The 27,936-nt window shown below is 32.3% G+C and overlaps 4 protein-coding genes across 10 annotated transcripts; 2 read left to right on the top strand and 2 right to left on the bottom strand.

Annotated features, from left to right (window-relative positions):
- The first annotated feature begins 1,067 nt into the window (after positions 1-1,067).
- On the top strand, positions 1,068-7,140 carry LOC106778083 (molybdate-anion transporter). The gene is made up of 10 exons (XM_014665981.2): positions 1,068-1,492; positions 1,829-1,973; positions 2,614-2,782; positions 3,053-3,308; positions 4,229-4,317; positions 4,669-4,851; positions 4,939-5,024; positions 5,102-5,186; positions 6,239-6,522; positions 6,676-7,140. Exons 1-9 carry the CDS (start codon positions 1,291-1,293, stop codon positions 6,371-6,373), a joined length of 1,350 nt encoding a protein of 449 aa, XP_014521467.1. The 5' UTR covers positions 1,068-1,290; the 3' UTR covers positions 6,374-6,522; positions 6,676-7,140.
- On the bottom strand, positions 6,658-14,477 carry LOC106776947 (probable prolyl 4-hydroxylase 9). 5 transcript variants are annotated; one of them, XR_002666050.1, is made up of 9 exons: positions 14,099-14,476; positions 13,844-13,981; positions 13,383-13,540; positions 12,580-12,682; positions 10,510-10,605; positions 8,900-8,965; positions 8,693-8,812; positions 7,733-7,891; positions 6,658-6,792 (listed from the first exon to the last, which is right to left on the bottom strand). XR_002666050.1 is itself a non-coding variant. In XM_022775992.1 (9 exons), exons 1-8 carry the CDS (start codon positions 14,234-14,236, stop codon positions 7,770-7,772), a joined length of 906 nt encoding a protein of 301 aa, XP_022631713.1. In that variant the 5' UTR covers positions 14,237-14,473; the 3' UTR covers positions 6,658-6,792; positions 7,733-7,769. The 5 variants fall into 5 exon arrangements, 4 of the variants coding, with proteins under 4 accessions (XP_022631713.1, XP_022631712.1, XP_022631714.1 ...); XM_022775992.1 differs by having other exon boundaries at positions 7,733-7,856; positions 14,099-14,473; XM_022775991.1 differs by lacking the exon at positions 7,733-7,891 and having other exon boundaries at positions 6,664-6,792; positions 14,099-14,477.
- A 4,585-nt stretch (positions 14,478-19,062) lies between these two features.
- LOC106777676 (uncharacterized protein ycf36) lies at positions 19,063-21,542 on the top strand. Its single transcript, XM_014665366.2, has 7 exons — positions 19,063-19,446; positions 19,685-19,837; positions 20,005-20,082; positions 20,374-20,469; positions 20,912-20,947; positions 21,060-21,235; positions 21,317-21,542. The coding sequence occupies exons 1-7, from the start codon at positions 19,216-19,218 to the stop codon at positions 21,477-21,479; spliced, it is 933 nt and encodes a 310-aa protein (XP_014520852.1). The 5' UTR covers positions 19,063-19,215; the 3' UTR covers positions 21,480-21,542.
- Positions 21,543-21,665: 123 nt separating this feature from the next.
- LOC106777675 lies at positions 21,666-26,876 on the bottom strand. Of its 3 annotated transcripts, XM_014665364.2 has the most exons (6): positions 26,390-26,872; positions 24,720-25,649; positions 24,150-24,235; positions 23,432-23,572; positions 22,459-22,606; positions 22,103-22,168 (listed from the first exon to the last, which is right to left on the bottom strand). In XM_014665364.2, the coding sequence occupies exons 1-5, from the start codon at positions 26,738-26,740 to the stop codon at positions 22,459-22,461; spliced, it is 1,656 nt and encodes a 551-aa protein (XP_014520850.1). In that variant the 5' UTR covers positions 26,741-26,872; the 3' UTR covers positions 22,103-22,168. The 3 variants fall into 3 exon arrangements, with proteins under 3 accessions (XP_022643132.1, XP_014520850.1, XP_022643133.1); XM_022787411.1 differs by having other exon boundaries at positions 21,666-22,606; positions 24,720-25,619; positions 26,390-26,870; XM_022787412.1 differs by lacking the exon at positions 22,103-22,168 and having other exon boundaries at positions 22,489-22,761; positions 26,390-26,876.
- Positions 26,877-27,936: the final 1,060 nt, after the last annotated feature.

Genomic DNA, 27,936 nt, shown 5'->3' on the forward strand with positions numbered 1-27,936 from the left:
TTATTTTTCATAAATTTATTTTTAATATTTGTTAGTTTATACTTATCAATAAGTATTTAAAACATATTTAATTATATAAATATTTTGTTAAATTTTTAATGGATTAATTAATATTTTTAATTAAATAAATTAAAACAATTATTGTATTTATATGTTAAAAATTAAAAAACATGACCAGTAAGTCAGAAACAAACTAACCTACCTTTAACCCATCACATTTTGACGGATTAGCTCGTAAGTAACAGTCTTTCTTGACACTCCTACTATAGATCAAACTTTTTCTATTTACTAATATTTTGAACGTAAATTTTATTTTTTACTGCTATTTTAGTTTTTTTTTTAATAACAAACAAATCTCAGCCAATAGCATATGTTTAGATTTAATAATTAATACAAAGATAAGTGATTGAATTAAGGACTACAATAACAATAAGTAATTCAATTTAAAACCTATATAATAGCATGGAACAAAATTTTAGATTTAATTAATAAAGTTTAAAATTAAAAATATCAGCGAGTGTGATAGGTGGGAGAATTTTTTCAGTTATGATGTTTTCTTAAAGTAAAGTGCATTTTATTAAAAACAAGTGTTGTTTTTCTACAATTTTGTTGTTGTCCATATTTTGAAGTTAGAATTAGGAATAATAATAAGCATATTATATGCTAATATGAGATTAGAAATCTTATCCTTTTAATACTTATAATTTATTTATTTTTTAAATAAAAATAAATTTAAGTAAAATTTACTTATTTCCCAATCATATACTAATAGAACGTTGACAATAAAATGGTATTACAATTTATTTTATAACATTTGGAAGAGATTCATTGTATCATAATTATTGCAAAATTTATATCGAAATATTCTAAATGTTTAAACATTTTTTTTTTACAAATTTATATTATAAATACACGATTATTAATATTATAAGATTTTGGTCTTAAACACCAATTTTTATATTTTGAATATCTGGTCGTTAATACTATGTTTTTTTTTTGTCTTTCATGACCTATGTACTGAAGACGTTATTATTAGGCTTCCACCACATAGACAAAATGTAATCAGACGTAAGGAATGCGCTTCGATTTCTGTTAACTCCATCCGCGGTATAAGTTTCACTAATCGAATAACCACCCGTCGTCGATCAAATCCATCGTCTCCCTCAGTCTCACTCTCCATCTCTTCCCGTTCTCGAACCGCGACCTAGGGTTTGCCTCAGATTCCAAGGGAACGTGATTTTTCTTGCATTCTCCTTTCTTGCGTCTTCATACCGAGATTATAGAAAGCCGATGGGAGTGGTCATTGAGAGCTCCGTTTGGGAACTGAATCCATCCGTATACATCTTCATCTTCGTTTGTTGCTGCTTCTCGATCTTTCTTTTCCCTCACGTCTCTAACCTTAACAGAACCTCCACAATCTTCGACCATGGAACCTCTCACTCGTTTCTCCGTTTCCAGCGGAATTTCCTCTTCGTCTATTCTCTCGCATCAGGTTACTTTCACTACATTTTCTTATTCATTGTAGGATTGCTCGGTTTCTTTGACAATGTGCGGGATCAGCTTTCGAGACTTTAGAGTTCTTTTTGTTTATGGAGTAAGAATTGAAACCTAAAGAAAAACAAAATATCTTATTAGCTGTAGCTAAGCCGAACATCCATTTCTATGTTATTTTTGTTTCGAAAATTGATTTATATTTTTCTTATTTTTTTAATCATCTGTTCTGTTTCTGAATCAAAATTCCGAAACTCACCTGTATTAATTAGTTACTCAATTGAGATTTAGATCTGTAATGTGCAAGTGCGTTTGACGGTTTCGTTTCTCTTCTCAGTAATGGAAGGTCTATGGTCAGTGTTCGGGGAGTATGAATTTGCTTCGTATGGAATCGGCAGGGAAACTATGGTTAAGTCTCTGTGTTACGGATATACAACAGCTCTCTTCGCTGCTCCTTTCCTTGGCGTGTTTTCGGATATGATGTGAGGCTCTAGTTTTTAGTCGTTGACGTTACTGATCAATTAATATTAATAATTATGTTTAAGTAATTAAAAGTTGAGTTTAGTGTTTAAAGTCAGCCTTTGCAATTGTGTTGCTTAAGTACCGTCATATCATGGTGTCTGTTTCAGTAAAGATGATTTGGTTGTTTAATTATTTTAATTATGACAATGGACTTCATCCAAAATATAACATGGAATTCCTTCCGTGTGGAAGACTTACTGTCACTGTGAGTGATTGTTGATGTCTAATTTACTTAAGTGTTTTCTGTTGATTAGTGGCTCTTGAGATGATATTAGGAGTATTTTTTTAAACGCGTTTTTTCTAGACATTTACATTTCCAATTGTTGAGGAAGAATATGATCAATATTCCGATGTCAATCTCGTGTTCATGTGAATTGTTAGCACTTTTTCAATGTTTGTCATTTTTTTCATGACATCGTTCTATGTATGATTTCAACCCAGGGTTTGCTATGTTAGATGTCAATATATGAAGGCATCTTGGTTAATTCAGAAGCATTAATGCTAAATCGTGCATATTCAAGAAATTTATACATTTCTTTGTACAAATTTATGACGATTTGTCAGAAGATTATTCTAACCCACTCTTTAATTTTGATGTAGAGGTCACAAGAAAGCTAGTTTAATCTTTTGCATTCTACACTTCATTTTTGGCGTATGGAAGAGGATTTCAGAGCAGCCAAGTGTATTCATGAGTAGCATATGTCTCTCTCTGGCCAATACAATATTTTCACTCAGTTTTGAGAATTGGATGGTCACTCAACATGAAAAGGTAATCGGTTAATGTTATCCTTTTTATCTCGATTTCCAGATAGGCACAGATTTCAGTCTAAGCATCCATAACTTTGTCACTGGAAAAATGGCAAAGTAGGAGCTTACTTCTTCCTGGTTAAATAACTCGATCCATTCTATTTTTCTTTTCATCTTTACATGGAAAATCACTTTACGTGGAAAGTACACAGCTTCTAAGGAAAAGGACATAGGGTTGCTTAAAATATATAGAGTTTAACATCAGTTTGGAATATTGTGTTTTTGTTTGCAGCAAGGGCACAGACTTGATTCGCTTAATGATACATATTGGTTAATGTCTTTCTTTGAGTCTTCAAGTTTCATTGCCAGCCAAATGTTTGCAAATTGGCTTATTGGTAATAATACGGAAAAAAACACTGCTCCTTCATTTGTTGTTATTTTTTTTGCTGCCACATGCTTCACTTTTATCACCAGAGGATGGACAGAAACTTCTGGAACAGCATCTCTTAAGGAGTACAGTCGCTCCTTCTATGCCTACATTTTAGGTGGTAAGTTGCTTTTTTTGTTGTTTTTTTTTTTCTTTATTATTTTATGAACAAATATTTTGCTTTTCTTTTTATATAAAACAGTTCAATGCTCTTAAGAATGCCGTACTCAACATTTTGTTTAGCAATCTGATAACTTAGTAAAGTTTCTGGAAATTACCAAGGAAGCTCATCCCTTTTATTTATGTTCCTATAAAATAATAGCTGCTATTTTGTCTTCAGAATATGTGCATACTACGAGTTAGTGTTTAAGAGGAGCTATTTATAAGATTTTCTTTCTTTCCTTTAATTTTCTGCGCATATATCAAAATTTTGCTTTTCATGCTTGTTTTCCTTGCTTTCATGGCTGCTCCCTTCCCTTGCTTTGATCAATACTTATTTAATTTCTTTTCTAGGATTGTTTTTGCATTCTGAAATTTTTATTCAAAATAAATAATCCACTTTTATTCAATTATTGTTGCAACTTGTAAGAGAAGCTGCAATAGGAATCTTGCTAAAAATACGAGGAAATACGCATGCAGGGGCTCAATTCCACTAAACTTGGATCTCATGCTTTGAGATTTGACTTCTCTGCAACATGGAGATCTATAATGAAAGTCATGGATGCTTATATTAAGGGGCTATTTTTATTTTTAAAAGTTGCTAAGTTTCTGATGACTAACCGATCTCCTTGTAATATTTTTGTATATAATTTGCCATGCCAATGGTTTAATCTTGTTTTTATTTTAGTTTCACTCTCAAGCTGTATTCTGCCTGAGCTATGCATTACAGAGTGAATCTGTACGCTACGATGTATAATGATACTTTAGCTGGTTAGATGCAGAAAAGAGATGGCACTAGGAAACACTATCGTATACAACAATTTAATGAATAGATTAAGTCGTCTACTGATTATATACTGATTGTACTTTTATAATCCACAGATAAAAGGATATGGTTGTTGGCGTGGGCACAAGCTTGCCTTCACTTCTCTATAGGAATTTTTTGGATCATTTGGGCGCCTACAGTGGTGGTATGATATCAAATTTTAGAGCATATTTTGTGATATACTGAGGCATGAATATATGTAGAGTATATTTAAAATGCTAAGACAGTATTGCATTTATGGATGTTTTATGGGCTTTCTTTTCTTCTTATGGCTTCTTTGTATTAATGAATCTAGAACTGGGCTTAACTGAACAGATTTACAAGTAATTTTGCTTCTCTTCCCATTATTGTGGGAAAATCTCTTCTGTTGATTGGCTCATTATGACAAGAGGCTTAAGAAATTGAACCTGCTATTTTATCAGTCTAAGTCATAGGATGCTTTTGGTTTATGTGTGTGTGTGTGTGTGTATGTAAGACTTTATGACATTGGTTTTAGGCTGATGGGCGAGAAGTGCAACTAGGCTTGATATATCCATGCTTTCTGGGCTCAAGAATGATAGGAAGCACTGCATTTCCGTGTCTCACTAGTGGACCTTCATCGCTTAGAACTGAGGACTGCCTAGTTTTCGCTTACATTATACTGGCTCTTCTCCTGTCTATTGTGGCTTATGACTATCAGGTGCAGTTACTTATATATTTAGAAAGTATCAAATGCATTTTTGTCAGATTTCTGAGCTAGAAATCCTGAGCCCACTCTCATGTGCAGGAAATTGGGGTTCTGGTGACGCTATTTTGCTTGTTTCATGCATGTGTTGGGTTTGTTTTACCATCACTTGCTAGATTGAGGACCATGTAATCTCTTTAACTATATTTGTACTTTTTCATTTGCTCAGAATTGGATTTTTTAGTTTTATCTACTTTTTTTGCAGGTATGTTCCTAATGAATTGCGTGGAGGGATGATGGGCTTCTCTTTTGCCCCTGCAAATGGAGCGATTCTGCTTTCTGTGGTGCAGGTATGTATTTGTGCATAGTGTTATCTAAAGTTTTAGGAAGCATGTAATTTTAACCAATTGAGCATTATTAACACGAGTTCAATAAACCATGAGGCTACTTCGTTTGGAAAAATGTTCTGTTTTTATTTTCTATTCCTCTATTATTTTAAAAAATATCTCATTGATTTTACTTCCTTTTCTATTTTTATAGATTTGTGTAGAAAATAGTGAAAACAGTAAACAAGACATATTCACTGTTTTCTTTAGAAATATTTGAAAACAGAAAACAAAATGGAAATATGATGACATTTTTGTAACTTAAAGTGGACAGGAGTTATGAAAATAGTAGACATTTTTTTATAAACATTTACTGAAAAGACACGCTAATTTTTTATGAGGTTTTGAATATACAATCATACAATCGTGGAGGGTGGCATAGTATTCCTACACAGTCATTTCTACAGTAGTAGACACAAGTTAGCTTAAATTCCTAATTGTGCCTACATTTTTTTTCTGAAGCTTTGAAAATATACATTTTTGTTTTCTTTTGAGTTTGGGTCGAACTTCTTGATTGCCACAACTTGTTGATTAGCCAAGTAAGTGGACTGTGTGTGTTTGATTTGAATCACTCGTGAAGGAGGGTTAACTTATTGAAATACAATACTTTAGGTGTAATATTTTGAGGGAGTGACTATGGTAATCGTAAGGAGGTATTATGCCTTAGTTGAGTTTTTATTTTAGTTATAAATATTCTGTAATTTCATTAAATATAATCAACAAGCAATAAATGATTGACGATGCATGTTTGGTATTTGGTATCCTTGAAAAGAAGATGGTGATGAGGTAATTCACTACATTTAAATGTTTGATCAATGCATTAGCTTATTTTGAATGATTTGTGTATTTATTATACGTTTAAACTGGGTTATGTGTGTATTTGCTGTCATATATGTTGACTTTCTCGTTACGTTTGTAGCATGGCAAATGATTTGGTGAAAGACATCGGGTGTTTCAACTGGTTCATGTGTGTATGTGCTGTTGTATATATGTTGACTTCCTCTTTATGTTTGCAGGGTGGATATTATCGGAATGTAGGAAATGCGGCATTAATGGCATTTGGTGTGTGTGGGTTATTGCTAGCAGCTGGTTGCATGCATGCCCTAAAGCAATGGGGTAAGCAACCGTATAACAACTGGCATAAGCAGTGAATATATGCCCCTTTGGCAGGCTTTGGTAGTGGTGGATGACAGACTCTTTTATTGAATGCAATGAGGAAGGAGTAAAGAGATGAAGAACTTAGACGATGCCAATTCAGGCGGGTAATAAATTTCAAAAAGGATACAAACATCGACTACTAGTGAGTACTGAACTGAACTGACATTGGGATTCTTTCTGTAAGGATAGGGAGAGACTAAACAATGAAACTTTGTAGTTTAATTCTCCTTGAGTATGTCAGCATTTTAAGTTACTCTGGACCAACGGATTTCTAATTCTCAGTGATATATTGTAGCTTGCATACTTTGCTGCTTGGGTTTGCTTACGGAGGATATATTGAATTGCACAAGCTTTGGAAATTGCTTTCAGAATCTGTATCTCTTGATGAATGCGAGCTTCTCCAGAAGAGCACCTTAAAGATCACAAGGTGAAAATTGAATTATGGTTTGGTTATGTTATCATATCAAAGTAGTCATGTTATGAGCTGGGTTAGTTTATTCAACGTTTCTTAGCATAAACCATGACACTGACTAGCACGTTAAGAAAGAAGGTTTATATCAAGTCACAGTCAAAACATTTGAAGCTGTGATGTGATTTCATCAATTTGATCAAAGACAATTAAGCCGGTAACAATTTAGTTTACTTGTTTTTCTGCTATATATAGGACCTCTCTGTTTTTCTGTCATTTTGCCTTAGAAAAAACTAATTAATCATAAACTATGTGTGGAAAAGTTACGTAAACAAAGGTACTAATGGCTAAGTGTTGTTTAAGTTAGAAATAGTAGTTTCTTTAAAATAACAACTTTTAATTTTTTTTCGCTCTGAATCATAACAAAGTAGGCCTGTTATCATAGCCGAATAATTACTTCATTTCAGATGATAGAAATGCTTACATTTTTTTTTTTCGAATATGGGTCTTATTTTTATATATTAAGTCTTGTTATTTAGTGAAATAATGCTCATTTCTACGTAATTTATTCCTCTTCAGAGAAAATCATTGGTTTAATTGAAAATCTGTTTATCTTTGATTTTGCATTTTATTTAATAAATTTCAGTCATAATCAAAAGTGTTAAAAAAGATAGTATTGTTGAAAGAAAGCTTTCCTCACATATTTTCATTTGTGATATGCAAAGGTGTAAAGTTATAGCTTTTAATTTCGGGATATTTTTTAGCAATTGACTTCTGGATTACGTCCTTTATGTTTATTGACTATGAATCACGCATGCTATATCATGTGCATTGTCCAAATCTTCACAATTCTCATTAAATTTTGTCCTGGATTAGTCGTCATCAAAGCTATAAACATATTTTAGAACAAAATCTAAATTGCTGTTGACGTAAATATTGCTACCGGTGGAGTTTGAGAATCAATTGCAGGTAGCATTCATTTAATCGTCTTGTATTTGATCCCTTATCCACTTTGTTGCCACCCACTTCTCTCCTTTTATGACGGGACAGCTTCCGTGGAGTGATGTCTGCCAAAGTATACACAGAAAGCCCATGATAAAGCCTGTAAAATCTAATTCATTCATGTAAAGTCTAGTTTTATCCTCGTTATGCACATGATTAATGTCATTTTATTAATTAACAACAAAAACCAGTGATCTTAATTTAATAGGTTCTATTATTGAGTCCTTCCTTACACAATCCTCCTAAAAAAGGGTCTTTGCAAGTCAAGTGTTGACTTTCTTCCCTTCAAATTTCGAAGCTCCGTAGACTTTAGTTTGTTATACCTCGTCTTACCCTTGTGCTTCTTTCTCCTTCTCGAGAGGTACACACTTCCAACAGTACTTTGGACCTTTGTTCCCCTTTTCGACATCACAAGAACTTTGAAATTTAAGGTTTGTATTATCTATTTACGAGTTTGTGAAACTTCCAAGAACATTCATTTAGGAGCCTCTTTTTTTCTATACGACGGACACATTAAAGTATAAAGTATGTATTCTCTATCTGTTTCTGTACGAGAAAGAAATAATACATTTTAGAGCTGTTTTCTTTTCCACACAACTCTTTGAAGTATAAGGTGTGTATTCTCTATTTGTTTCTGTGCAAATAAGAAGTTCATCTTCAAAAATACCGAATAAATTATCAAAAGACCATAAATTTCAATTTGAAGAATAAAAGTTTAAATATTTGCTTCATTTAGAAGCTTTAAAAAAAAAAAAAAAACAGGCACCTTAAAAAACTATTATCCATTAGGGTTTAGGGTTTGTGATTTTAACACCCATTTCGTAACCCCACACCCCCTTTTCAGCCTTGCTAAACATGTTTAAAATGATGACAACGTTATCAGGAAAAAGAAAACACTAACCTGATCGATTGTACCATTAGGTAATAGTGAATAAAATAGAAGCCCATCTCCTTTGCGTGGCTTTACTTTTAAACCAATACAGTCCTCGAAATTATAGTTACCGTCCATGTTGAATCCGTTCTGCAGAATAATAATACGCTAATTACCTCCTAAGTAGATTAGTAAATGGGATGTGTGTGATTAAAGTAACGACAAACTTGATTTCACCTCAAACGGAAACATGGTCTCCCCGCCTTCTGGAACATCAGTCAAATACAGCAAAAAAGAAGCTACCTGCGTGGAACTTAGTTAAAGTCGAACTTATTAAACAAAAATCTGTAAGTTTAAGAGATAAAAAAACAATTTGATGTCAAAATGAGATGGCGATAAGTATATGCAATTTGAGTTGATCAGGTATCCTGAAAATAGAATTGGGGACAGCCCCAAGGGGTTTGAATAGGATACATCATTAATTGTTTCCACACCTTTTTAAAAAGAAAAATTGTTGTACATATAGTAACTCCAATATCGATTTCTTTTACTCGATTGATACTTTCATATTTTAATTATAAAAAATATAATATTGAATTGAACTCAAACATACTAAAATAATTAATTACAACAGCATATTTATCAAGACAGCCTCGCGTTATTTTTGTAAAAGGTATGCAAGCTCTGGAACTACGGTAGATATAAATGTTATGTAAGAAATCTCAACACGGCTAGAGGATAATGTTGAGAGAGGCCATGGAACTAAACAGATCCAAATACAACAATAAGAAATCTCAATGTAGATCCATATACTAGATCCGTCCAACTTCGCACCAATAAGATCATCTATATCAATTCAATCTTTTTATTCTATTTGAACTAAATAATTTTAGTATTTCATAATATACATAACAATATAATGTCACATCGTATAAATCATCAACTAAAAAATAATCTTATAATTTATCAACTTTTATCTTTATAATTTTTTTAAGATTATATTATTTTAATATGAATGCAGGTATACATACCCGAGAGGGGATGTTTTTCCGAGTAACCTAAAGTATTAGACTCCTCTATTTAAGAAATTAATATTCATTTTAAGGTGAAAAAGCTTTCCATCTATCACTTTCTTTTCCTCAACATAGGTGGAGTTCTAAAAATACTTGATGTTTTTTTTTTAAAAAAAAAAACATGCTATATTTTAGTGAACTGTTATTATTGGTGTATTTTTATTAAGAAACAGCTCTAAAAATTACCTATCAAACAACATGAGTCTTGTCCAATTTTAAAACTTGTCATAGTTTAAAAGAAATAACGAAAATTTCAAAAAAAAGAACATTACTGGGTGTATATGTATAAGATTTCATTTTGTTTTCCAAATCCCCAAAATGATGTTGAAAAATAGGTGTCACGACATAGACATGTTCTAAGAAAGGAAAAGGGATAAAGACCTCTCATGCTAAAAAAGAATAAGATAATATTGTATTTGAAAAATAGAGGGAAAAAAAACAAAATAAGGCTTACATTATAAGACACTCATCCTTTCACTTCTATAAATATTATTTATATGAATGACATGACATCCACAAATTTTTCTCTCCGCTATAAGTTCTCGGTTCACTTTACATACTTTCATCCTCTCTATTCTCTGTACATCTTTATTTTTTATTGCCATTGTTTATAAATTTTAAATTTAACACAAGCATTAATATTAATACTAAACTTTGATAAAATGACAAACCATGTGCCATGGTTGTCGGTGCTAGTACTGGTAGGCCAACAACCATCCTAAAAATTCACAGCAGCTTAAAAATGAGAATGTACGAGTTTTACTTTAGACGTACCCGTCGGCTCTTTTGTGGGCCATATTCAGCATAATCAAATGCATCATAATGAGAATTGTATTTCTGTCCAACCTCATAGCGTAGGATATTAAATGCCTGAAACATCATTATTGCTCAGATAATTTAGAATCACCCAAAAAATGAAACATTTACAAATTCAACAAAATCAAAGGCGAGGAAAGTCAATATTTATTGGCTAAATGTACATGAACATTGATTTTAAAGGTGTTTAATTTTTTCCCCTTTCTTTTAGTTACTATTTATTATGGCTGATTAAAGGCCAAGGCAACATGCCAACACCTCTAAACTATACTTTAAGCCTAGTTAAAAACTTCGATTTTACCCAATCAGATGAAAAATTGAATATTACAAATTTAAAAGAAAAAACCATAGTTGGTGGCATTATTTCTCAGCATCGTGACCCTATTATTTTATTTCACAGAAGACAACATAGAAAATTCAGTTCAAATTCACTAGCAACATGAGGACTATTACTTTGACAGAGAAGGAAAGAATAAAAAACTCTGCAGCTCGGCTTTTCAGTGGCAACAACACAAATGTGTCGTTGAACTACGGGAGATTCCTTTTGTACCAATGTACGAAATCAAACCTCAGGCATCAAACAAAAAAGTTTGCAGCCAACCGTGAGGAACAAATTTATAAAATGATTCTTTGAATTTCACTTCGCCCATCCCAGAAATATTTTAAGTTTAATATATGATCATCAGATTGGAGCTATGATAACAAAATGATCTTGATATTAGGATGATGGATATTAAAATTATCACAGGAAAAATGTGAATATTTGACCTTATGTTGAACGTTGATCATTGTTTACCGCTATTATAGTTAGTATACATCAACGTAGTCCTGCCTCTGCGATCCCTGCCTCCCCCGGCCCTCTCTCAATTCCCCTCTACTTGGCAGTTAAGAAGGCAGAAAAGGTGCTAACAGATTCCACGACACCAAAAATAAAAAACAATAAATTTTCTTAATTTTAATAAAATATTTTTAAATCTTTTTATTTCGCCCTTACTTATTTTTACATCAAAATAATAACACACATAAACTAATTAAAAATTAAGTAAGAAAAAGAGTATAAATAAAATAATAATAAGTAATATTATCATACATTCTCAGAAGAACACTTAGAAACAATTTTTTTTGCAAAGATTGGATTATCAAAAGAAAAAAAAGTATATAGAAAAGCATTATCTCTCCTCTACAACTTCAACACGACGAACCATCTATTAGAAGTGTGTTTGTTATTTAATTCCATTCAGTTGAACCTACTTCCAATTCAATTCAATCCAATCTAACACTTACTTTTCTTGGAAAGTGCAAAACTTCCATTCAACACCATTCTAACTAACACCCTAAAAACTGAAACGGGAAAGTATCAATCCAACTAAGCACCATAAATTCCCTCAGTAGTCTCAACTCTGCTTCATTTCCCACATTAAGTCTTAACATTTCTTTACTTCAATTAACTGAATTTTGAGCCAACAGAAGTACCCGATGTCAATTCATTTTGTGTTGGGGAGATGATAAAGCAGAAGTATGGCAAGCAATGTAGCATTCACGAAACATTATTCTAGAGCATTCAAAGATTAAATAAGGTTACGTCAAAGCACCAGCGTACACCTATTAAAGAAACAATTTGGTAACGTACCTGATGTATTTTCTTTGACTAAAGCCATTAAAGAGAAAGTTGAAACAAAGAACAGGTTTTGCAGAAAATATAGAAATTGATACCAAAAGGGAAAAAGTGGCTTATTTAAGAAGGAAAATCCAGATACCAAGTAATAAGGTTCGATTGGTTACTTGTGCAAAAAGCCTTTTTCTCTTCCCTAATAATTAGTGCTCTGGAGAAGTAATAGATTTGATGGATGGTACTAGTTTTACTAGAAATGAAAAGCTTCTGTAAATTAACAGTTTTTACTTCGTATTACAGATACAAGTTCAAACAATCGATTAACTGAAGTAAAAACCATAAGAGAATTCATTTAGTAAATCAGGTAAACGAGCATTTTCAAAATAGCGAGACAGCAAATTGAGTAGGGATGTTACCTCTCCGTGAGATCTAGGAAGTTTTGTTGCTCGGGCAATTTTCTCCTCAACGGCATATAAAGTCCCCGTTTCATCCTCGGAAGCACTCATAAAAACACCATAGCTGTTAAAAGAAGAATGTAGACATAACATAAGCTCACAATATGACTTCATATTGCATAATGTGCATCTTTGAATTTTAGGAGAAGAGGTCCTCGTAACCAAAATCGCCAATTCTCCCATGGACCAGATCATTTATCTTGAGTAGACTATATTTATACCACGGAGAGGCGTATAAAATATCAGCATGTTACCAAAAGTCTCACTAATTGAAACTCCTATGGATTACTTGAGGATACTTTTAAAGGAATTTAGTTTAAAGCACAATAAATTTATAAAACTTATCATCTAAGAACCACAATGAGGTTTTAAGTTATTCTGTCTTCAAGCAGATAAAAGGTCAAGATTCAGGAAACCAAAACAAGTTGCGTTGATATCTTGAACTTGGTTAGAGGCAAGGAATAGGAAGGAGAGCAAATATAAAGGAAACGAACAGATTCCGTCTAATTTCTCAGAACTTGAAAATCTGTCTGGTTCACCATAATCACAATTGGAACCAATCATGCATCTTAGTTTTGTTATCTTAGCAATTCCAGGACTAAATTCTTTCTTTTGATTTTTGGTATAAGCATTGCAAGGCTTGTTAACCTTGTGGAAGAATTTGTGATAAAATCGTAATCCTAGGTTTAAGATTCTACTTTATGCAGTTTATAATGAAGGCAGACAGTTAAGTATTCCACAGACACATACTAACTACACATTACCTTGTTCTGATTCCCTTTGTATTCTCCTCCGTTTCTCCCTTACGTAACGCCAATGTTGATGGCTTGAGTCCTACCCTTGCCTTTTTAACTATGCTTTCACATTGTTGTGCACTCGCAAAATTAGGAAAATACAGGGCGCGAGGGTACCAGCTCAAAACCTAAGGACCACAAATCAAGGACACGTTTATTTGAAACTCGAAGCTCAATTGCTCAAGTAAATCCTCCAACAGAATCGTATGTCCAACATTATCACATTCATACAACAATTGAAATTATAAATTTCAGAGATGCGATCATCTCATAAACGTTTATGAAATCAAAATATTAACGTAAATTCACCGTAATAAACTAATCAAAAGATATTGCTCTATTTCAAACAGATGAAAAGCAGATTTTATCTACCCTAGCAGAAGAACATTTCAGCAAAAAATTGCGAAGCATGAAGAAGCAAAATCGCGCACCTGAAAAGGAATCAATGTAATGGAATCATCTCCGGACTCTCCAGCTTTCAACAAATTATACTCCGTCTCCTCCTCCGTCGATTTTCCAGTTAACCTCGCTCTCGCTCTCGGCATCAGCCTCGCGTCATCTTCACGTTCCTAAATTCCAGTGATCTCTTATTTCGAATACTTTCCAGAAAAATAAAACAAAAATCGAAGAAAAAAGAGCTTAAAATACAGGAAAACAACGTGATTAGGATTGTTGTGAAGGAAAACCTGATAGTGAGAGAAAATACTGGAAGCAAAGAATCCAGCGAGAAAGAAGAATATGCATATAAGGAAGACGAAAGGCAAGCCGAGCCTGTTCGTCCTCCAATTCCATCTCCAATTTCCCTTAACCGTTTTGGTTTTCATGTGGATTGTGCGTAGCGTTACTACGGTTTACTTTGTTCGAAGTGCAAAACGAATGCTAACTTACTACCAGGAGCAGAGCAACTCTGAACAATATAGCGCTTGACAGATTCGAGTCCCAAGTTGACCATGCGCTTCTTGCAGCTGCTAACTACCCTTTTCCTAACGGATTTACAGCTGCTGCACCTTGTTTATGTCTACTGTTGATTGATTTGAATTTGCATTAAATCCAATCTTCAGTACCAAATATGAATTAATAATGCATTCAATAAATAGGTAATTAAAGTTTAATGTATAGCCGGACATGTGAGCCTAAAAAAACAAAACCTAAAACTCTTTAAGACGTGCACTAAAAATTCCGAATATTTATTTTCTAGAATTATTTTGTTTTTTATACTGATGAATTTAATATTAAATTATTTAATTTTAGTTAATTGATTAATAGAAGCACTTATTCGATTAAAAAAAATTATGGACAGATTTTTACCCATTCTTCCTTCCTTGATTAGTATAAATAATACCAAATCTGATTATGTGTATAAAAGGCAAAAAGTTAACACACTGAACAATAAAGGTATTTAAATAAGTTTTTTTTATTAGTACTGATAATGACAGGTTTGAATTCTATTTCAAATATGTATTTACTATTAACTGTACAGTGGTGAATCTGATAATAAATAAATATTTAATTAATAAACCTCACAGTAAATTCAACATATAACAACAATAAAAGTATAGCATCAATTATAAATAAAATAACAATATACGTTATTCTTTCTAAGAATAACAAAATAAATATTTTTCAAATAAGACAAAATAATCTAGAAATTATTTTTTATTCAAGTTAAACATGAATGTAAAAATGTTGCCAAATATATTTATAAAGCTTAATCATTTTATTAGTTAACAAAACTGATTTTATTTTAACTATATACAAATATTATTTAGCAACCTCTTTAGTAAGGCTTATATTTTCTTACAAATAAAGAAAGAGTTTAATGATTGTGTAAATATGTTTTACTAATTTCTTTAATGACGAAGTTTATACTTAAAGGAAATAAATAAAGAGTTTATAACATCTTCTAAGACATCGGTTTACAACGCTCTTTTAATAATTATTTCTTGTTTTATACATTAACGGTTTATTCTTTTTAAATGGATAATTTATCCTTCCACTCCACAGTTTTTGCTTTATGAGATTTTTTTTTTTAAAAGAAACATAATAAAGATTTGATATGGTAAACAAATTGATGTAAGAGATTAGGAAATTATTGTCAACCTAAACTTTTAAAATAGTAAATATATACTTTTTTTATTTGTACATTTATATCTATTATTTTTATTCAATATTAAACTTTCATATTAAATTTCTAAATTTCTAAAACATTTTTAGGATTTTTTTCATCCCTCATTCGGAATACCAACTGCAAGAAATCCCTCACCTATGCATTGATTCCTTTGTCGTCTTGTTATAAAAATGTTACAATATTGACTCTTACAAATTGTGTCATGTGGAGTTATTGGCGTGTTTGTCCCTGGCATTGATTCGCTTCACATACTGCACAAATATTATTGAGTTTATTTTACTGTTGGAACGTGAATTGCCTTAAAAACCATTTAGCATTTTAACCGAATCTAAATGTCAATCACTTTAGTAATAAATATGGAAAAATCAATGGTACTATATCTTACTTTTTATATTCATTTAACATATAATATAAAAATAAAATATATAAAAATATAAACTTTTATATTAAAAAAATAATAATATTACATGAATGTAAAAAAATTTATGTATGTCAGAAAAAATCTTCCTAAACAAAATTACTGTAACATTAATAACAAGTCTTCTCCATCAGATTTCAAATTATAAGTTGCGGTTCTACTGTGTGTTGTTTTTTCTTCGACTATCGTTAGAAGATAAGTAAGGTAGTAAGGATGATTACATTTATTTTTAATTGATTTTATATTTATATTACGGTGTTCGCATTAAATTAAGACAGAATTTGGTACTACTTAAATTAAAGATATTTTTATATAGTAAATTTCCATCTTATCTTATGTTTTCGACATGTAAATAAAATAATTAATAAACTAAATTGAATTCGACTTATCTACTACTTTACACCGAATAACAAAAATTCACATTTTATTTTCTTGGCGAAGAAACCGAAACATGGTTAAAGATATGGTTTTGTACAAGTTGATTTTTCATTAATGGAGAGGTTGTCGCTAATAGTAAAAGTAGTGCCTTGGTGGTTTTTTTTTTTAATTTTAATTAGAACTTTATCCACCTTAAATATAATAAAAAAATAGCTATCAAAGTTGAATATATATATATATATATATATATATATATATATATATATATATTTATGACAATTTTTTTTACGATGTGAGTAATGATGTCATAACTCAACATCAACATATTCACATTAAGACATTTTTATGATTATATGATTTTATTATTACATATAATTACATGGTTTGGTTTTTACGTAATTACATATGTATATTATAAAAGTTTTCAATAATTCTACAGTAACTTTAACTTTTGATTTTTAAAGAATTCGTTGTCTTTCTTAATACTCATTCTAAGATGAACAAGATTATAACACTTTGATATTTAAGATAGTCTTTCATAAAGTATTAAATATATAATTGATAAGAACATAAATAAAAATATCTCAATTGTGGTGCTATTAATAATATTACTTATGATGTTTGTGGGTTTTACCTAGATGGTTCTGGGCATAGGTCTAATGGCCCATTTATCTTATTAAAACAAATATTTGATCATTTTTTATAACAACTACAAGATACTTGATATGTCATTAGTTCTAGTAGATCAATAAGTAATCAATTATGTTGCTTGGTGGTAGTTACATACCATACAGACTATATATGTTTAGGTATAGGTACTTAGGACATATTCAATTGTAATTTGCACAAAATGGTCTAAGGCCAAAACCAATATTAATGTGGTTTAAGGGTACTCAACCATATACATTACACCAACTCCCTAGTCTTTTTATGACATGTTTAAGACATTTAAAGAACTCCTGAAAAATAATAGTAGTTGCCCTCAACTTCTAACTTATCAGCCATAATATCCATATTTGATAGTCGTCCTGCAGAGTTTTGCAAGAAAAATTGTATATTTGATTGTAACCTTATAGGTATAGTAGTCCATCGACCTTGAGAAGCATAACGACGAAGAAGTTGTAATGGTTAAGTATCAAGATTAACGTGGTGAAGGAGGTGTAGGGGCATGATTGACATGTTGTACATGAGATGATGCGTTGCTTGGAAAGAAAATAATCGCGACCTTTAACCCTTAAATTTGGAAAGATTTGCTAGTTGAAGGGAAAGGGTAGGGAGGAGAAGTGTTACAAAAATTGTTATAAAATAGATGTTTTACTTGACCTAATTCATCATCAAGTTCCAAAAAATTGCTCTAAAGTCACCATCTCTGTGAGGAGTTCATTCCTTCAAAAGTCACTTATAAGTCTAAGGATATGTCTTGTAGCAGTTTAAACACGAGTTCTAGAGAAGTGTTAGATAGTAACATTAGTGTTGGTAGTAAGGTGTCAAACTATCCCAAATCGATTGTCTGTGTTAGGAGAAAATCAATCAATGTTGATAAGATTAAAGATATGATTATTAAGACTTTTATATGATATATTTATTACAACATTAATTACTTAATCGATCGAATCTGAACTAACTTAATGATCAAAGTACTAAATATATCCCATCAGTTGAAGTATTCTAACAAGAAGAAAAATGAATTTCAAAGAATAAAAAAAATTATATAAACAAAAAAATAAGGTTAAATTTTTTATATTTTTAATTTTTCCTATGACAATTAATTAAGACGTGTGATGAAATTTAAATGTAATTAATCTAACATTAATATATATATATATATATATATATATATATATAATTCAAAACAAGATGTAATTCATTAATAAAATAGTAATAATAAAAACAAAGATATTAAGAATAAAATAATAATAATAATAATAGTAACAAATTAAAAAATTATAGAAATTATTCATATGATACTAAAAATAATAATAAAATTTATTATATCAATTAAATTACTCACAAATTTTTCTCTTCATTTATTTTCACTTGCCACACTCTTTTCTTTTATGAAAAGAATTTTACTTTCCAATTTCTTTCCTTAATTAAAATAACTGTTTTTCATTTTTAATTTTTTTTTATTTCTTTTGTTTTTCACTCTCTCAAATAATCCGAACATTAATGTATTGAGAATCTTAATCATCCAAGGATGTTCTATCTAATTAGTATTTCATTGTCTTCTAAGTGGTCAACATTAAGATCTCCTCATTCAACCCCTTTCAAATTCCTTGATACCCATACTCTCTTAATTTTGACCACTAAAAATAAAGACAGAAAACAAAATCCTTTCATGATAAATAAATAATTATAAGCCCACATAGACAGTGAAAAATATACAAATTTTTAAAACTCCCGCTTGATTTGGCCAGGCTGATGATACTGATGGTGGATGTGCCGTCGTTTTGCCAAATTGGTCATGCTTGTTCTCACTGCGTGCAGGCAACAGAAACAAATACGAATTTGCGTGCAAGGGAGCCGCAGCCACGTTGCTCCCTTGGCGTTTCTAGAGACCACAAAAATATAAATGCATTTGGTTCGGATAATCCAAGTCCCATGGGTGTTAACCGCATGAGATGGACGGTACCCAAGAAGCCCACGTGGACAAGAAGCTTGTCCACATAACAAAGAGGTTGGCTAGGGCCACATAGGGTCTTTCACTCATCTTTGAAAATCTGGAAAATACAGACTTTTATTTCTTGTTCTCCTCCTCCACGTAAATCAGTGACCATAATAGCTTATTCTTCTTCCTCCTCCTCCAAGTAGAAAATTAACTGGGATTTAAAACCAAACACTGTTCTGCAGCGCTGGTGATAGCTTACACTCAGCCAATAATGATTAGACTAAATCTCTACTGTTCATTAATTCCAAGTACAAGACAAGCCAGACCGGGCAGCAGCTATGGCTCGTTGATCATCCATAATCACAAAGCTTCAAAATTTCCTCATCGGATTTCAATCAAGGCTAAGGCCATCAAAGATGAGATGGATGGAGAAACAAGCGGTTCTTCAGGACGTAGCTGGGATCCTGGGTTGGAAATTGAGGTCCCTTTTGAGCAGAGACCGGTAGGTGTAAACTGCCCAATGATAGCAATGAGTGTTTTATTTAGATGATCTTCAAAATCAACAGATGTAGCAGGGTATAATGTTAGTTCATGAATTTTATGGCCGAATCTAGCTAGTGAGTTGGATAAGGTCATGGGATGGGATTAAAATTAATTATTAGTTAGCATTATTGTTTCAGTAAAGCTCATTTCATTTCTTCTGAGCTAAGTTTGCTAACCTTGACTTTGCTGTGTGATAGGTGAATGAGTACTCATCTCTGAAGGATGGAGTATTGTACTCTTGGGGGGAACTGGGTCCGGGGTCGTTCTTCCTTCGCCTGGGAGGTCTTTGGTTGGCAGTGTTTACAGTTCTTGGAGGGCCAATTGCGGCTGCAAGCTTTAATCCTTCTAGAGTAAGGAAGATAAAATATGTGCATGTAATAGGGTATCAAATCAAGTAAACACAAAAGATATTTTGATGTATGGACAAGGATACCTGCCAGCTGCACACAAACAAAAACATTTATAAAGTGGATAATAAAAGTTCCTCTGACTTGCATCAACTGTCAAAATCTTGCAGGAGCCTCTAAGATTTATACTAGCTGCTGGAACAGGAACGCTCTTCATTGTGTCTTTGATCGTCTTGAGGATTTATTTGGTGCGTTCTACTACTCTTTTTGTTTTTCATGTCACAATCACTTCAGTACTGGTGAACGGGGGATGATGGTGAGGCAGACAGAGATTTCAAAACGAATTTACTATTCTGTGTAGACTTCATGCATGGTGTTTGTATAGTTACCAAGTGCACAACATAATGAGGTTTTCAACTGAATGTAATCTGTTTGTCATTCACACTAACTATACCTTATGATTAAATGACTGGGATATGGCTGCAGCACCTTCACCGTTAAATAACTGTTGCAATTACGATAATTGAATAACAATGCAGGGTTGGAGTTATGTTGGTGATAGACTTCTATCAGCGGTCATCCCTTATGAAGAAAGTGGATGGTATGACGGACAGATGTGGGTCAAGCCGCCCGAGGTTAGCCTCTTTTACACATTCTTACTGTACCTAAGAACGGAACAAAAGTATCCTCGAAGACATCACTTGTGAAAATCGTATCAAAGGCTATAGAGTCAGTGCGCTATATACATTGAAACCGACAAATTGATGATTTTACTTACAGCAGGATTTGTCAGGTAGGCACAAGGATAAAATTTTATCAACTACTGGCCTTTTAAGAGAAAAAAAAGGTTGGGGGCATTGGTAAATTCGAATGACTAATAGGTTAGCAACTGTAATTGCCTCTCAAAATTGTAAGAGACACTTCCTGATGAAGCATTAAACAGAAAAAGGTTTGTTCACTAATAGTGAATATGAAGGATATAGAATAAAGCGTAGCTGAAATGTGCTAATAAGTATTACTACTACTCAGTGACATACTTATTTCAGGCTATAATCTGAAAACTGAGTTTATTTGCAGATCCTAGCTCGTGATAGATTGTTGGGCTCTTACAAGGTACAGAACATAGCATTGCTTGAATTCAGAACAATTTTGGATACAGACTAGAAGAGCAGTATGTTAGTTTCGATTTCTTGCAGCATAATTGACGTATATTTCATGTTTCCAGGTTAAACCAGTCGTTAAATTGCTGAAGCAAACTCTAGTTGGGACAGGAGCATTGCTTGTCACAGGAGTTATGCTATTTATATTTGCTACACCGGTGGAGAATTTTCTTCGAACTACCTTTTCCATGGAAGAAATTAAAGCAACCGTTCCCAAGGTTAACACAAAGCTCAACCTAAGGTAAGAGAAGACACAAAGATCCTTTACTATCTTCCAGAGTTTGTCCACAATGTGATTGCAATATTTTAATGCATATTGTAGAAAAGAGGAGTTGCTTAAGTTGCCAGTGGAGGTGATAACTGATGATGATCTAGCAGCAGCAGCTGCTGAGGCTGCTGATGGAAGACCTGTCTATTGTAGGGATAGGTATTATCGAGCATTAGCAGGAGGACAATATTGCAAATGGGATGATCTGCTCAAATAAAGGATAAAGAAAAGTGTATGTAGTCAATTTCATTTAGTAAAAGCAGTTTGCAATTTGTGGTGACTCAATGGTCCAAGGCGTATTCTATTAGTAGAGAAAACCGCTTAAGTCATTCAAAGCAAAGCCAAAGCCGGAAATAGAGAGTAAAGAAACGTACGATCAAACCTAACAATAACAAGACAATATAAACTACACGTCATGGCAGTCATTTTTTGCATATAAATCCAGAGGGAAGAGCAACAAATTTAAGAGGGCAGGAATATAAAGAAGAAAAACATTCTTAAAATATATAGATATATACAAGTAGACAGAGTAAGTTCCACATGCCTAGAGGGACAATTCTATGTAAGCAGAAATTGTATTTTATATTCCAGGAGAAATGATGGCGAAGTAAATTCCAGAAAACCGTCCGGCTTCATGACCTTTCCAATAAGGGGATGAAACTCATTGTGCAGTGAAACAACTAGCTTCCATAACACTGAGCAAGATAAAGAATCTTTGTCTAACAACGCATAAAGGCAACTACATATTTGTGTTGTACGCATAGAAATACACGAAGTATATCCGTGAACATTCGGATTGCATAACATTTCTGAGACAAGTAGCGCAAGAGAATATTTTTGCCAAAATCAATGTTGGTTTAAATAGCCTCAGACATGATAAAAAGTTGAAGTGACTCCATCCAATCCCTGACCAAGTGAATTGACTTCAGTATTTACCCAATATATCCATCACTATGCAAATGAAAAGTTGAATCTCCTCTAACCAAGTAATAGAACTACTTGAGGCTTGTAATGAGTTTTCCGTTCACTACTTACAGAGCATTTCACCCAAAAATCTTGTAAATATAAATTGACAGCAATATCTTCTTCCAAAATCACTAAATAGAGATTATTAAGTGCTTGCTGATCATTCAAAATTGTTCTAGCAAGGTCACAATCAATTTGTTAACATTGGCAAAAGCCCAACGGATACATACCTATTGAACAAGTTTCTTGCACCAATGAATAACTCGAAACATTTGTGCTCCAACAACATTCCTAAATGATTTCTTGCTTGCTTTAGCGTATTCAAGATCAAGTGTCCGATATGCAAGAGCAAACAAATACATTGCTGGATGAAGTCTTCTGCAGGTTGTAGTACTGGGACAGTCAGTAGTATACTTGACAGGCAAATACTTGGGTTGGTCTTGGGGAGATAGTTTCTAAAATGTTAATTACCTTCTACCACTTCTAAATGTCCAAAATGGAAGACACTAGTTTAAAAAGGAGATATTTGATTCCTACAGGCAGAAAAAGTTAACTAAAAGTTTTCAGAATTGATTAAGGGGAGCATAGCTGAAGTTGTTATATAACAGGTTTATACTTCTTAACAACTAGTCTTTTATATAAATGGTGACAAGATAATTCTTGAAGAAAAACATATATGAAATGTGATCGTGGTGTTGACCACTTTACCAAGCCAAAATGCATGTCAAACAGACTTCAATAAGTTCAAAATTAGTTTAAACAAAACACATGAAGTGCACATTCTAAAAAGCAAATGTCAACTTTTTGTCTGTGACCATTACAAATTTTCCCCAAGAACCATAGAATTATGTATCTGTATCCTATTCTATAATAATGATCTGGGATTTGTTTTGTAAACTTCTTCATAAACATTTCTAAAAAAATAAAAATGAGAAAAAAAGTGAAATGATTTTTTTCCATATGTTAAATATTATTTTATGCGTAAACTAATTGTTAAGAATTATTTTTAACTCTTATTTACTTATGGAAATGTTTGCTTTAGTTTTCCTTCTTATTTTCCTCTCCTAAAAGTGTTTATAAGGAAGTTTACTCAAATATATCCTTGATACCCTACGTTTTGTAAAGAAAAACTTCTGTTGCTAACATTAAATAAATTTTCATAAAGTTAAAATAGAAGAAATAACACCTAAATAGTTGACTTACCTGTCAGCTTGCATGTTATAGTCCAAGCCATCCCAAAACCTTTGTGATGGCTTTGTACGACCGTGCTTATCTTTGCCATATGTCTCAACGTACCAACCGCCTATGTCATGGAAACCACAGCGAGGCTCAAATAGCCAAAATCTGTATAATGATGGAATTACAATTATTAAAACGTATTATAAACAGTGATGAGAGAGCAGTAAACAATCTCCATCTTCACAAATAACAAGTTGAGGCATCACGGAAAGTTTACATAATTTTGGGACAGCAATTAATTTAACTTTGCAGTTAGAAGCAGTTCCGGTTATACAGAAAGACTTCTGAGTAATAAATCCACAAACCACTATTATTCCATCAATTCTGGTTTTTTTTTCCCGAGGAGGTGTACAAATACTATTTTTCTAGATAATTGGAAGTTAACTAACCCAATGGCCAGATGGCTTAGCTTAACACTTGGAGAACTGTGGGGGTGGGTGGGGGCGAGAGACATGGGAAGGGAAGACTGCTGAACATAAAAGACCATAAGTTCTGACAAAGAAATCAACACGGAATTTGTTTCCTTATTTACAAGGAAACAATCCAATGTTCACCAAACAAAAGACAAACAAATTATAAAATGATAAAAGAGCGCATCGGGGTATACGCATTAATGAGCCCCAAAGAGATTGTTGTGCCAAATTCAAACATCAATACAATTAGAGAGATGTCAGAGCTTTACTTGCTTGGTGGTAAATGTGCTCTAGTGCATCTACACTCGCAAACTGAGACTTTCTCACCCACCTGATACCAGTGCATATGCTTCACCTGAACAATTTATCATAACATGACATAATTGTAAGCATCTAGCTATGTAAAGTTATATGAATAAGTTTCTAGCAAGATCACGAAACACGAACCATGTTTCTTCTGATATTCGAAAATATTAGAAATAAAAACAAACAAGACTTAGTACTAATGCAAAAGTAAAATTTCCATCTAGATTGTAAGAATCAATCTATTATTATAATAGTCAGTAAATATTATGGATTTCATCATTGTAAGTATTCTGATTGATTAGATTAGACAGTAAATATTTTATAAATTGAGTAATCAACCTTTATTGTGTTTATATTGTGATGGGAACCTCTCCTGATTCCTTTTTGTAGTTCTAATCTGCCATAATGGCATACTATTTCTCTCTTTATATAAGACAAACTGTACTGTTTGACTGAAGTAAGATAGAAAGAAATATCTCCCCAAAGAAGCTAATGTTAAAGCATCAAGTCCATGGGTAAGCAACATTACATACCATCAATGTTCTATGCTTCATAATCGCATGGGTCTTTGTGCCCTTGTCATTGTAAACATAACAACAACCTTCATCTGGACTGCTCCCAAGTCCAGATATAGTTCCCAAATGAATTCTTCTTCCAACTGCACCATTTGCTAGGTAGCCTTTCCAAAAATCACTCATGATATGTTTGGGATCTTCATATAAGTTAAGGAACACTTGAATGTGATCTTCAGTATCTTCTGTCTGCATTACATCAGAACAGCATCTAGGTAGGGTCCTAGATGCTGTAGCAACAACTCTTCCTGAGATGTGCAATTCAAGATGTCTATATGCATCTGATACAATAGTTGAAGTTTTAGAGCCGAGACCTTGATAGGTTTCAAAATCATCTGATCTTTCTGCTTTCCTGTAGTCATTCACATTTGTTACAGATTGACATGGGCCTGAATGGAAGGATCTAAAAGATGTTAACATTTCATTGTTAATAGTTGATATCTCTGGAACCTTGTTGGCTAGGCAAACCATTCCGAAAAGATCACGACCTGAAACTAAGTGCAAAACCTCAGGAGTTTCATAAGAGGACCTCTCCTCAGCCTCAAAGCAGTCAGGAAGAAATTCCATGGGCATAGAATCAATTTCAGGACCATAGTATGCTGCATGAATAGCTGAATAAAAATCTCTCTCAAGTACATCAAAATAACCTGTTCCATCTACCACCCTCTTTTCTGACAAAATATTATTAATAGTTAATCTGTACCATTTTAACCATTCAACAACTTCCATCTCCTTGAACGTAGTAGCTTGAGATTTGTAAATATACAATTTTGAACCCTGTTCAGAATGCTTTTGCATAAGCTTTTTCTGAGACAACAGGTACATGTCATAATGGGCTCTCTTTTGCGAATCTGAAAGAATCTGCAATGCATCATGGACAATCAGTATTCCCTGTAATGTAACCAAGGAAAAACCTAATTCTAGACTCTAGTTACCCATAAACACAATATATATTCTGTAAAATTCCAGAACTTAAAATCATGAAGTACGTGGTCATCTTGCCAATAGGATGAACACATTGTAGGCAACAAATCAGCAAAAAGCACCAACAGAATATGCATTAGACCGTACAACATTTCCGAAATTAAAGAAAAGAATACACACAATCAGTTTGTCTCACTATTAACTTGGCCCGTGTTCCGGTCAAGCAGTCAATGCGTACAAGAACAACATAGTAAATTGAACACCAGAATGGCAGGAGCAGATCTATCAAATTGATGCTATTTATTCAAACATTGACCAACAAGACAGCCATTAAGCAACTTCCCGTCTGATTTTTCATTTGATTGAACTATTGGATGCAGAAAATCCTTCAAGAGCAAGCGACAGTTGTTCACATTATTCATAACTGTCAAAACGTTATTACGAGTATGTTATTTCTCAATTTCACATGTATTTAATTATCAACTTCGTACTCAGGATATTCAAACAACCAATTATTCAGTCCACTAAGCATCACCTTCAAGGAAATATCCCCTCAACATAATTATAGGGCCTTCTTCTATAAGCCAAGCATGGTTGATTCGTTTGTATTCAAGCTCTAATAAAATCACCTCTACACCTTTGATTGAGGCTATAGTCATGAAAGACGCTAATCATAATTCATATGCCTGAGCATGATTTGCACAAACCTCATAAGCAGCCAGAATTTGCACAAATCGTCGAGAGGCACTGGAATCACTGCTTGACTCAGCGAGGTCTGGGTGAGTTTCTTTGGCCAATTTTCGAAACGACGCTTTAATTTCGGTAAAAGAACTGGTCTCAGAAACTCCTAACAGCTCGTAGGCGTTCTCTACGGGGAAATCTGTCCAAGCTGATTCAGAAGTGCTACTGAAGTCATGTTCTCTGCAACACCGACACAGAAAAGCGACGTCGTATAGCGTTGAAATTATGCTGTTCGGTATAATTGACGTAAAGAATTTTGGCCTCCGATTATTCATTCCGACGACTGCGTTGTATCCGGCACCGGCGAGATAAACCATGATTGTCCCTGTTTTTTCTTTTATTATATTGTTATAATTATTATTGTAATTAAAAGAAAAGAAAACGAAAGTGTAATTCCAGAACTCCGCATGGCAACAGCTTCAGAAGCGAGTGGTGTGAAACCACCTAATTTATTGTAGTATTTTAACTCAAAAGTAAATTTCAAGATTTCTTATTTTCTTTTAAGAGGATACCACTGTATCATATATGTTAATTTAGGATGATGCGTTATATTTATAGTAGTTTTAACGTATAAATATCTTGAGGTCTTATATACCAAGGTGATCGTATTCATATTTGGTAAAGGTTCAGTCAATTTAAATTTGTTTAAGAAATTGCTCTTTATAATATTATTACTTATTTTTTTTAATGATTATTTCTCATATGAACTTAATAAGAAAACAATTAATTATTACGTATAATAGTTAATAAAAGTTAACTTTAAAATAATGAATAAGGTTTATTTGATTAAAAAATATATTAATTAATCAAATTAATCATTTTTTTTAGAAAAGATATTTAAAATTCCTCTTAGATTCTTGTAAGGAAAGTTTTTTAATGACATTTCAAAGGAGTTTTTTTTTTTTTTTATATAGTAAATATATTTTTTTATCATTTTTAATCTTTGGAATTCTATTACAATTGCTTTTATATATGAATGTTTAAAAAAAAAACTTGATGATGATTTGTTATTAAAACCGATTTAAATTAGTACGATGATATGGATGAAAAATCTTATATATAAAATTTCTTATATAAAAAACCTTTTAACACACGATTTTAGACAAGTTTATCTTGTAATAAAATATAGTATAAGAAAGTCATTGTTAAAATGCTCGTTGTTGAAAACGATTTCATTTAAAAGAGAATGTAGTAAGGGATTCACCTTAAGTTAAGATGAGAGGAATCTAAATCTGAATTTAAGCATATAGAAATAGAAAAGTTAACTAAAAAAACACTTATAAACTTTTTTGTTTTAAGATTTTTGATACATCATTCACTTATATAAATTGAACTCGTGACTTATTATACTTTTTGTCTTTCAATTAATTCCATTGAAGACACATAAAAGAGAGACTAGAAATTAAAATAAAAATCTAAATTTGAAATATCTATGTGGTAGCATACAAAAAATTATAACTAAATATTTTTTTATAGATTTAAAAAAATATATATATTTTTAAGCGCACTAGGC

Source organism: Vigna radiata, chromosome 11 (genome assembly GCF_000741045.1).
Source record: "Vigna radiata var. radiata cultivar VC1973A chromosome 11, Vradiata_ver6, whole genome shotgun sequence".
Lineage (NCBI taxonomy): Eukaryota > Viridiplantae > Streptophyta > Magnoliopsida > Fabales > Fabaceae > Vigna > Vigna radiata.